At 45.3% G+C, this 12,238-nt stretch overlaps 1 protein-coding gene across 1 annotated transcript; it reads right to left on the bottom strand.

Moving 5' to 3' along the window:
• Nucleotides 1-1,015: 1,015 nt before the first annotated feature.
• ROPN1 (rhophilin associated tail protein 1) lies at nt 1,016-11,418 on the bottom strand. Its single transcript, XM_067737259.1, has 5 exons — nt 11,303-11,418; nt 7,789-7,906; nt 6,353-6,514; nt 1,728-1,903; nt 1,016-1,198 (listed from the first exon to the last, which is right to left on the bottom strand). The coding sequence occupies exons 1-5, from the start codon at nt 11,416-11,418 to the stop codon at nt 1,132-1,134; spliced, it is 639 nt and encodes a 212-aa protein (XP_067593360.1). The 3' UTR covers nt 1,016-1,131.
• Between the last annotated feature and the right edge of the window lie 820 nt (nt 11,419-12,238).

The following is a 12,238-nucleotide window of genomic DNA, read 5'->3' as shown; positions in this document are numbered from 1 at the left end:
ACGGTTTCACTCTAGGTCAAAATCAAGGGCCTGTGGTGATATCCCATCACAATCTTCTTTTACTTAGTTAGACACTAATAGACAAAAATGTCCCCAGTTCAGTAGAGAGATGCATATATATGAAAAAAGCAACCTAAACATGATTTTTATACAAAAAACAACTCTGAAGAGGGGATAATACTACAGATAGGAGGGACCGGGCAACCTGGGCACACCTGGCCTTAAGAACAATAACCACACAGCCTGTGGTTCTCATTGCTTCCTGGGAGAAAGAAAAATCTTCTGGTGACCTTGTCAGAAGGTCTTATGCAGGGGATTTTCCTGAGAGGGTCTCATTACATCTGGATATGGTGTCAGACACCTTAATGTGGACACTTCAATAATCATCTCTGAAATGCTTTTTTAGTATCTCTCAGGGCCACTTACGTTAAAGTGATTTAAGTTCATGTCTTATCTTCACGTTAGACTGTGAGCTCCTAGAAGGCAGAATTCACACATGATTTATTTGTATAGGCCCAGAAGCCGGCATAGTTCCTGCTTAGGGTTGCTAGGTGTAGCAAAAGAATAAAACAGAAATTCCTAAAAAATTATTCTTTATCCAAAATTCAAATTTAACTGGGTGTTCTGTATTTTATCTGGCAATCCTATCCCTGGCATACAGCTAACCTCAGTTAATATTGGTGAGTGAGTGAATGAATGAATGAATGAATGACCATCAAAGCAACAAACGAAGAAATAAACGGGTAAAAACATGGATTGACCATGTAAAAGCTACTCATGTAAATTATGCCTAACAATTATAAAACATCAAAACTGTGTCTGGATAACATTCTACCTTTGAAAATCTGACAGCCTGGCTTTCACCTGAGATGCATTTTCTATCAATGCTTCATCAGCTACTTTACTCAGTATCCATGTGGGAAGAAAACCAATCTTCTGTTAATGGACGTGTTTGGTTCCAACAATTTTACATCACAATTCCACACATTTCTGATTTCATATGTTTGCCTAATCGTTTATTAGTGTGTACCAGTTTCACAGGAAAATTGACATTGGATGGTGTATGTGGTTCAGTCGTTGTGAAGCACACTCGTCTCTGTATCTTCCTTTAAAATTTCCAAAACTGTGCTTTTATTCCAGCCGAACACTGGGGTTTTGGGTAAAGTCACTCACCTTGATTAAACCATCAGGACCAATACTGTTTGGGAAAAAATAGATATTTGGGGGTTAGCTCATTTAACAATTAATCTTAAGAAAGACAATATATAAATAACTCTCTCTCTCCAAATTAATTCTGCTGTGGCTCCTGCCCTCATCACCCTCTATTTCTCCGAACTCTGGACGGCCTTTTCCTCCTCCTCCCCTCCTACCCCACTGGTCAAACCTGAAAGGGAGCCAGAGTCACCTATTGTGCTTGCTGAGACACAGCCACCGGGCCCCGCCCCCAGAGTTTCTGATTTGATGGACTCAGGGTGCAGCCTGAGAAATCCCATTTCTAACACGTTCCCAGGTACTGCTGCTGCTGGTCTGGGTAGCACTCTAAGAATCACTGTTCTATACCATTCTTTCTCTTCTGTTTCTCCTTCTCTTTCTGATCCCTATTTATTGTTCTTCACAATATGCCTCTGTTCCCAGAGCGGTATAATACAGTAACCTCACTATATCTTGACCTGCTATATTTGTTTTCCGCACACTCTTTCCCCTCCAATTGGTAAATGTTTACTTACATTTCCCGTTCAATGTAGTTGAGCATTCGACTGACATGTGATGCAGAGATCTCCCCATCCACTTCAGCGATATATGTGTAGAGAAACTGGAAGGTGCTGAAAGGGATCCGGGGAGGGCCACCATCGTGGTCAGATGATAGCACTTCACACACTATCTTGAGGGTTCTGGCAATGGTCTGTAAAGCCATAAGGTTAAATGAGGAGAAGGTCACTATTCCAAACTAAATTCCTAAGATCAGTTTAGATAAAGACAAAGAAACGAACACCTTGCTCTCGTAAAATAAAGTGGGGATGATGTAATATTCTGGAAAGCTTGAATTTTTTACACCCAAATGTCATTTAACTCAATCCCAAAATATTGAGTATCTACTGGGTGCCTTTCTTTTTCCTTTCCTTTCTTGGTTGGAGGGATACTTTCAAGGAATTAAGTTTATAAGCTGTTGAATGCTTTAAGACATTTATTACTTTAATTAGAATAATCTCACTAAAGGAGGGGAATTTGCTTTTGTAATCTACAAAATTAGAATGATTTCTTCTTACTGCCCTGCAGTCTTCTCTCTAAGGGGCTGAAATGATTAGTCTAGCTTGTATACTCCAGTGAGACACTTGGAGCAATGCCACAGGAGGGGAGCAGACCGCTTTCATTTCCTCTCTCCTGCCCTTGGGAGTTCTCTCCTGGAGGTCATCGTGAAGCACTGTGTGAGGCAGTGTGCCAGGCCCTTCCACAAAGGAGGGTGGGAGGGTGGGCACACAGGAGGCTGGTAAGAGGTTGTCAGAGAGGATGGGAGGCCACGTGCTTGACTTGCGGTCAGCATGACAGTGATTTTGGGTAGTTTTGTGAGCATGTGTGCACTGAACTTCCCAATTTCCATCTATAGCTCATCCTCTCTGCTTCTAAAAAAAAGCCTACTCCCCTATTGCCTTTGTTCTGTAGTCCTCTTCCTACAGCATCATCCAAATTGGGGTGCTGTTATGGGCTGAGTTATGTCCCCACAAAATTCATATGTCGAAGCCCTAACCCCTAGAACCTCAGAATGTGACTGTATTTGGAGATAGGGCCTTTAAAGAGCTAATTAAGTTAAAATGAAGTCATCAGAGCGGGTTCTAATCCAATAGGTCTGGTGTCCTTATAAGAAGAGATTAGGATGCAGAGAGAGAGAATGGGGGAGAGAGAGAGACCGACCAGACACACGCATGCAGAGAGGGACAACCACGTGAAGAAAGAGGGAGACGACAGCCATTTACAAGCCAATGAGACATCTTGACCTCAGACTTCCAGCCTCCAAAACACTGAGAAAACAAATTGCTGTTGTTTAAGCCACCCAGTCTGTGGTACTTTGTTACGGCAGCCTTAGCACACTAATAAAGGTGCTTTCTACCCTGAACATCTTTTATTGATTATTCAGATAACTAAAACTCTATTGCCCTTATATGATTTTCAAATATTTAATAAACAGATGAATGGATAAGAACTCTCTAGACTGGAGCTTTTTGGTAAACTTAAATAACTCGAAAGTAGACAGATATCTGCATTCTATTGCACAAGAATTTTTGGTCAGATGGGGATCCACTCCATAGAGATAGCCTGTAAGCATCTTACAAGCCTCATTTTCAAACTCAGAGGCGAAAGGCTCAGAAAGTGAATTATTTGCTAACAAAACATGCCCTTCCTTCCAGTGAACACGATTACACGATCTCTTCTTGTATATGATTGGTAGGTATTCTAGAGGAAGGAGTGGTGAAGGGGAAGAGGAACACAGGTCTGCATACTGTAGCAATGTGAATCACATGCAGATTCGGGAAGTAAATGCACCTGCTTCCTAAAATTCCTGCCATTAGATTCTCCTATAAGGAGGGGGCGGGATTTTCCACATGGCCCAGAGATCATGGCTGGCTGGTGAACTGGCAAAGAAAGGAGGGCATTTCTGGGCTTGCCTCCAAGAATGTAGCAATTAGCAAGAGTGCCACCCTCCTCCAGATGGTGACATCCTGACCACCCTTACATTTAAGTTCCCAGCAATAGTCCAACACGAACCAAGTGGGCAAAATGGGATGGGCCCTGGATCCATAGGGCACCCTTTATTTACAGACTAGAATTTCATGCTGACTTCACCTCTAGGTGTTCTTTTTTTTTTGCGGTACGCGGGCCTCTCACTGTTGCGGCCTCTCCCGTTGCGGAGCACAGGCTCCGGACGCGCAGGCTCAGCAGCCATGGCTCACGGGCCCAGCTGCTCCGCGGCATGTGGGATCTTCCTGGACCGGGGCACAAACCCGTGTCCCCTGCATCGGCAGGCAGACTCTCAACCACTACGCCACCAGGGAAGCCCTAACCTCTAGGTGTTCTTTGACATAGGGATGATGGGGAGCAAAGTCAGACACCTGAGTGCCTCTCAGAATTGGCGTGCTCCACTGTCATCCAGAGCCAGGCCTGATGGTGTCTCTGTGGAAGCAGAGAAGGTGGAATTGAACCACAGGATGTTGGAGATCAAAGGACCTCACGGAACATCTAGGCCAACCTCCCCGTTTTAGCAGGGAGGTAGAAAGAATTCACCTCATGGTTTCCTCTGCCCAGTTTGGGTGGCAGCCATATCAAAGTAAACCTTACAGCTGCAGAGGGAGGGTTGGAATCTGATTTTCCGAAGTCACTCTTGGTTACTGTGAGGTATGTGGACGAGGAGAGGACTCAGACACCTCCAAGGTGCTGAGCGGCTGTGACACAGAGCATCAAAGGCAGGGAGCAGTTGAGGGCAACCCAGAAGAGACTTAAAGAGGCCCTGAGCACCAGGGAGAACGGAGGTGAGCTGGCTGGGGGACCGTCGTGCTGTGAGAGAGACCAAAGACTTCAGCTGCACAGCTAGTGACCACACAGATGAGTATTTCCAGGGAGACAAGGGATGCCAGAGAGTGGGCTTCCCTGGTGGCGCAGTGGTTGAGAGTCTGCCTGCCGATGCAGGGGACACGGGTTTGTGCCCCGGTCCAGGAAGATCCCACATGCCGCGGAGCAGCTGGACCCGTGAGCCATGGCTGCTGAGCCTGCGCGTCCGGAGCCTGTGCTCCGCAACGGGAGAGGCCACAACAGTGAAAGGCCCGCGTACCGCAAAAACAAACAAAAAAAAGAGATGCCAGAGAGGACCAAGGGATGTGGGAACCCTCCTCCTGGCTGCTCTGTGATCCCAGCATCACCACTTTCCTTGAACAACTGCCACCTTGAAGAGAGGAGCAGTGAGGAAAAATCTGAGAGACTGAGCAATTCACCTTGAAGCTGTTTTCAGTTATTGCAGCAGATGAAAAGTCCAGGGTTGGGTTGAATCTACTTATTTTCTTACTCCACCCTTCACGGGTAGGGTAGATGGGGAAGAGCAGGATTAACGACAGAGAAAGTATTGGTACACTCCCCCCTCCTTGGACGTCTCTGAATATGGTGTGAGTAAACTTGTGACCCCGTGAGAATTTCATAAAACGTGCCCATTTTTTATTTCTCCCCTGTGATTTTCCCCAATCCTTGGGGCTAATTCCATAGAAGTGTGATAGTGCTGACTGGCAACTTATCTGCCTCTGCTGCTGAGAGTAGTTTATTCATTGCATAAGGGTGCTAGAAAGGGCAGCGAAGAAGGAAAAAAAAAAACCCACAAATGGCCTCTCCTCTCTAAAGAAATAATTATGCTGAAAGTTCAGCAGCAGCCACAGGAAAAGTTGGACTACAGTATTTCTGGTAACTTTTCTCACTAACAAAAGTGTCTAATGTGCATACCCAGGATATTCGAGAAGAAAGAACAAGATTGTATTTAAATATACTGAATGACTCAAACTACCTTTTTCGTACCATTTAGTTTTGGCAGAGGCCATAATTTTCTCATTAAGTTTTAAACTTGTATGTATTTCAGGGATTTAAAAAAATCATTTTTCTGACTCATTTTCATTTAAGTTATTATAATAGTGTTTGACAAGAGTGAGTCCACATATAAGATGATACCTAAAGCTTTTAAGTATGTATATGAACTGGTTTCTTTAAAACAGGAAAACACGGCTTTTGCCGTTGTCAATCAAGTCAAATTTGGAAAAGGCATGAATTTGTATGAGCATCCTGCATCCCTGGGGATGTCAGGACTCTGAGTCTGGAAATAGCCTCATCTCTCCTTTCCTGCTCTCTTCTCTCTGATTTTTCTATCCAATTGTGCTTATCAAATAGTAGTTCTCGATAAGGCTGCACCTCTTTTTAAAAATCTCTATTGGTATATCTTCTAGGTGTCTGAAACCCAAGTATAAGCCCATCTTCTACAGCTGGCTCTTGGTTACCTTAAGGAATATGAATGGAGGGAGTGGAGTGGTAATGGAAATAAACCTAAGTGCAGTGACTGAAATTCATAAATAATCCCAAACCTGCATTTTAGTCAACCTCTCCCCAGAGCCTGATGACAGCTTTCCCCTCCCTCCTCCTAATCCCTGCTTCTGGCTGATGAGCAGAGAAATGACCTCAATTCAGAGAGGAGAAGGAGTGGACAAGAAGGGGCACACTCCTCATGAACCCTGGGGAGTTGACTGTGTGTTCTTACCAGCCCTCCCAGCCTCCGCCAGGTCCCTAGAGATTTTCCCTTACGGAACAAAAACCATTAAAGCTAACTTACAACTCCAAGAGAGCTGCAAGAAAGGGCGAGAAACTTCAGCCACTCAATCTCCTTCATGAAGCGGCCCACGTTCATCACACTATTAAACAGGTCGGGTGGGAGATTCAGCACCTTCCACATCTGGGCCAGCTCATCTGCTTGGACAATCAGTCTGCCAGCAACCTGCGGGGCCGGGGACAGACACAAGACAGGGAATGAGGGACAGGACAAGAGAAGGCCCTGAGAAACCTACCCGGGGCAAGGCCTCGGTTCTCCTAGCACACAGCAAGGGGTGGGGGAAGGTGTCAGGGGTCAACAGAGACTCTGTTTGGCAGTTCTCTTTGTAAGCGTAGAGAAATATTCAGCCTAGTGAAGAACGTGCTGAGATATAATCATTCAAACTTCAGGTATCAGAGTTATGGGGAAAACATACATGTATATTACACTTCAATTTTTTTCTAGTGCTTTTATTATCTGCTGTTTCATCCCTAGGTTGTCCCTGTAAGGCAGATAAAGCAGCCCGAAAATGAAACCAAAGGGCAGAGAACTCGTCTGAGAGCACTAATTAGTGGTGAAACTAGAACTAGATGTTAAATCTCTTGCTTCTAGACTCCGCTGAGTTCTTTGCACTAGACCCTGAATGCATCACTCACGCTTTCCTGGGAATAACGTGGGGTCTGTGGTCTGGATGCCTAATGTTGCTTGGTCCCAGGTACCTCGGATCTCTGCCATGTCTACTGCACAAGGTGCTTGGTGGTCAAGAGGGAAGGACGCAAATGGCCAGTTGTCGGCCAACGATGCAATAATGGTGCAGATGCCCCAGTGAAGTGCTACTACACCTTCCCTGGTCCTCCGATTCCAGTGAAATGCTAAGCCTCTGGGACCAAGGCAGTCGGCTAAGTCAGTCCTGAATCACCCCAAACCTCTTGGTCCTGGATCCTAAAGTGAGATATAGTAGTGCTAAGCCATTTTTCTTGGGAGTTGGCCAAACTGCAAGCTTTCTCAAGACAGACCCTCCTCATCCATTCAAAGGACAGCTCCCAGGACAATATGTCTGTGGAGAGAGCCTAAAAGCTAGGCTATGTCTGCACCTGGGGTAACTGGGGAACTGTAATATGGCCCTCCCCAACTGTGATTGGCATCGTATCTGGGCTTGATCAGTAAGGGAGGCACTGGCAAGGCATGTGCACCTGCACTTTCTGGAGAGAAGGAATTCACATTGCATTGAGCCCCTGGACATTCTGCCAGCTTCAGGATGACATGGGATGACCCAACTGACAACTCAGCTTACAGCCTATTTCACCATGATTCCTATTTCCCCACAGGAAGATTTACTCTCAGTGCATGGTTTAGTGAATTTTAAGACAATGGTGAGTGGCCAGGTGACTTTTGTCTGTACGCACCCAACCTTGACATCGTCCCTACATCCCCCCTCCGTGCTGCCGTTTGGCCCTTACCCGAGAATGCAAGATCTTTAGCAGGTCCGGTGTAAGCTCAGCCCAGTTAGACAAAGTCACTCGCTCAGACCAGTCTCTCACCGGAGGAACCTCTCCACGGGACATAGCCCCAAAATAACTACAAGAAAAAAAAAGTTGGGGGGCTAGGGGGAGCAGCCTCTACCTCAGTGGCCTCTGGATGCTTTGGGAATCCCCTCTCCCTTTTCTTTGAGGGAAGGGATGGAGGAAAGAACATTTATTAAGTGGCTTCTATATGCCAGACACTGTTTTTAGTTCATTTATGTACAGGAAAAGCCTGAATGTGTTACTTTACACTTAAGGTATAGAGATGGCTTAGGGAATAAAAAGATTTGTTCTTCTCTAAGGATGAGGAGTACCAAGTGCTTGGTATGGAATTCCCTGAAGCATATTAGGTCTGGGTATTTTTTTCAGTCATTCCCTCCTAAGTGTTTTATATACATGTGTGCACGTGCACACACATACATACACACATATAGGCATATGTATTGAGACAAATAATATATTGACATAAGTATTGTATATGTACATATGCATGTCTATTTTATGTGTATGTATATTAAAGGAGAGAGAAAATTGTCATTTTAAATCCCCCACTCTTTTTTATGAAGGAAGAATCCTAGTACTTGGAGGAGATTTTTCTTTCAAATATAAAAGTCTTTATGCTTGGTACGATGGCTATCTACATACTTAAAGTTGGTCTTAGGTGGTAGTAGGGGTATGTAATCTTGGAAAGAGAAGTTGGAAGAAGATTAAAATGACTTCCATAAGAAAGGGGAGGAGATGGGGTGCTCTGGGGGGTGAGCCTGGAAGGGTTTCCAGCTGGAGGAAGTGAGGCTTGGGGCTCCATCGCGGAGGGGAGAGAAGTCTGGCAGGGCACTAATGGAGGCTCAGGTGAGAAGACAAGCGCAGAAAGGGTTTGAGATGAACTCACGTGGGGTGTGTGCTGTAAAATCCTCCTCTATCTTCCTTCAGAAACTTCAGTAACATCTGCCTGCCCACCAGTGCTTTGTGGAATGGACTTTGTTTTGGTGCAGTGTGGACAAACACTGAGCCCTGTTTTGGGATTGATCTATGATGGGAAGAGGCTGCCTGCAGCAGAGATTGGGCACGAGCAGTTGATACTTGGGGCACCGATGCCATATGGAAGGGCCTGTCTTCATCAGAAGCCTTGTTATTGACTACCCCTGGATCACAGCCTCTGCCCCCTCTCTTATTAATTTTATTTTATTAATTTCTCCAGATCCAGGTAATATAAAAAGAATACAGAGGGAATTTTATAAAAGCCATACAATGATGGGGCAAACCACTCTTTGTCTCTAAGCCACTGCACAATGCAGAGCAACGGCTTCCAGTACCAAAACACCTTCCAGGCACCCGTTGGAGGTCACCAGCAGGGGGAGCAGAAGAAATACGTTCAGGTGACCTCTACCGATGTGCATGAGCAGTCTCCGCAGACAGGTCAGTGGTCGGGTGGGTGTGGCTCAGCAGCGATGTCTTTGGACCTTGTAGCAGAGTTGGTTAGAGAACGTGGAAATGAGGCTGTAGTCATGGATTTCATCCTCTATGGGTTATTTAGCGTCTTCTGCAGTGAGCAGTTCCATGGTTCTTCAAATTTGTGTGGTCACACTTACCCACCACAAGACAAATTAGTTTATGTCCTGCTGATGTCTGGTAGATGGTTTCTTCATGGACAACACATATGCAGGGAAACTTTTGCTTGTGGTGAATTAAGTAGACATTTCATCCGGGAAATACTTTGTGGAGTTTTACCTCTAAAATGCTGCAGGTTTGTAAGTTACATTAAACTGTCTGACAAGTGCTTTCCGTGTCTGAATACATGGAGAGTGTTCTTAGATCATGTTCTCCTTTTTCATTGTAGTTAAACTACAAACTGATTCTTCACAGATATCTAAGACATTTATAGCACATGATACAATATGGGGGAGCAAGCAGACTACAACAGTGGAATGTTTTCTCCCATAAATGTCAGGGACAATACCAAGAAATGTCATTTTTCTTGCTATAAAAGCAGTGCAAGAACAATAAAATGGGGTTTTAAACTATCGTATAGTATAGAACAAAGTCTGTCTGAGTGTGCCAAAAGAAATTAGTCTTCTGACGCTAAAATTCAATCTTAGAGGTAATATATAAAATTTAGACTAGAAAACTAAACAGAGTTCATTACTAGGCAAAGCAACCCTATTTGTGTCTATTTTTATGAGCACCACAGGCTTATTTTCCTTCCATTTGTAAAAACTTCGTCCTAGCCCAACCCAGGAACCGGAGACTGTGTGAGGCTCCTCTTAGATTGCGTCGTGAGCCTTCTCAAAGGTGTCCGCACCTTCTTCTCACCACCTGCCCACCGCACCTCCTCAACCTCATGCTGTGGACATTCTCCCCTCCCCCAACCCACCAGCTCCACTCTGCAGCCTCTCATTCCTCATCCCCCTCTCCCACTGAAGCCCTATAAGGAGGTCATCCCCAAGCAGTAAAAATCGCCTGAAAATGGTCCCCGGGAGGTCTGGTCAGCTCCTAACTCCTGCCCCAAGCCTCAGTTCCCCAGTTCAAGCAGGCACTTTTTGTCTAAGAAGCCATTTGGTAGCCGGGGGGCTTTGTGTGTGAAGCTCTTTCAGCCTCAGCCAGCAGGTATTGTGTAAGCTCCTTCCATTGAGCAGCCTCTGGAGGTGTCTCCTGAAGGAGGACACCTGTGGTGGAGGCACGCTGTTTGCAGCCGAGCCGGTGCTCCGCCTGTTCCCATCACGCTTGCCTCGCTTCTCCAGAATGCAACGTGTACTGTATGGACATCCTTATGCTGAAGGAACGTATTAGTTCAAAGACACAGTCAAGAAAATAACAATTTCCCCAAAGACAAGATACAAAGTGTCTGGCTGGGGCGCAAGAATGAGTTTTAACAGCAGTAGAGGAAGGTGTCCCATTGAAGGAGTAAACTCAGGAGCGAAGCCACTTGGACTGATCCCACACAATCCTCCACCTGGGCTCATCACATCGCTCCCCCACAGGTGCACTGCTGCCATCTAGTGGTTAAACCTGAGGATGAGGCCCTGGTTTACACCAGGGAAAGGCAGGCTAAGCTCCGCGGGATTCTGAACCCTTCTTTGCACTGGGACGGGGGTGGGGGAGGGGTGGAGGTGGAGGGCAGGGACAGGGTGGAGTGTGCGTGTGTGATGTGATGTGGTAATCTGACTCTTGCTGATTGCCCTAGGACACTGCCTATAGCTCTGGCGTCCTATTGCTCAGTCTCGTTCCCTTGGGGGAGGGTCTCCATCCTCGCCCGGTTTGCTGTATTTACGTGTGGATTTTAAAGCACCAAAGCAATGCAAGAACTGAACATCCCAAAGATTATGCCGATCAGTCCCGACTCCCAGGCTGCAGCCGTGACAGCCTCCTCAGTTTTCCAAGACCTTCCCTCCTCCACCCCCTACCTCCACCTCCAATGGGAACCACGGGCTGGAGGTGAGAAAGGAGTACGTACTCGGCGGCCCACTGGATGAGATCTTGCGGCTGGGTCCGAATGGCGGCTTTGGTAAATTGCTTCAGCAATTCCGGCAGCTCCGGGGGGATGCATATTTGCTTATGTGTCTGAGGCATTGGTTGGTTGACCTATTGTCGGGGTTGGGGGTGGGGAGGAATAAACAAAATAAAAATCTTTGAATCATAAAATGACAGGAATCTTGGATAGGAGGTCATCCAGCCTCTGTTAGACACTCTCAGTATTGGGGAGTTCACTATCCCACAAGACAGATCTCCAAGGTTAGAAAGTGTTTCACTAATCCCTGCTTTTTGTTGTTGTAATTCCTTCATTTACATAAAAAACACAGAATACTATTTGTTCATTAAAAAGTAGATATTAACAAGAGTAAGCAAAAATATCCCTGGTGATATCCCAAAATACTGGCTGTCTCCTTCCAGAATTTTTTCAGTGTAAATATATATTTGTATATATAAAAATGGGGACATACAAAACAGCTTATTTACTCAACATCTTATCATGACCATTTCCATATCATACAACTCCTGTTGGCCCAATAAGCATCACAGCAAAATTTACTCTGTGAATCCTCTATTACGTGACGTTGGGTTACGTATTTCCAAATAAAAATAATCATTAAACAGCCATTTGATGAACATCTCTCTGTACATTTGCAGGTACTCATCCACTTTTATTGTAAAAGAGAAACTTGTATATTTCACTCAAAAAGTTCCAGGACAAATTGAAACAAAACATGAAAATCCATAGTATGCAACACTATACACAAATAAGCAGCAGGTGAAAAGTCTTTGCTTTTAGTAGAGAAAGAGAGACTAGATGTTCTGAAAAGCCCTGTCTCTTCAAAACACCTGGATACGAGACAAATCTGAGCAAATGTACCTTTCAAATTGCCTTGCTGAGCTTGCAAGAAAGCGAGGG

Source organism: Pseudorca crassidens, chromosome 5 (genome assembly GCF_039906515.1).
Source record: "Pseudorca crassidens isolate mPseCra1 chromosome 5, mPseCra1.hap1, whole genome shotgun sequence".
Taxonomy (NCBI): Eukaryota; Metazoa; Chordata; class Mammalia; order Artiodactyla; family Delphinidae; genus Pseudorca; species Pseudorca crassidens.
This window is presented reverse-complemented; position numbering and strand designations above follow the sequence as displayed.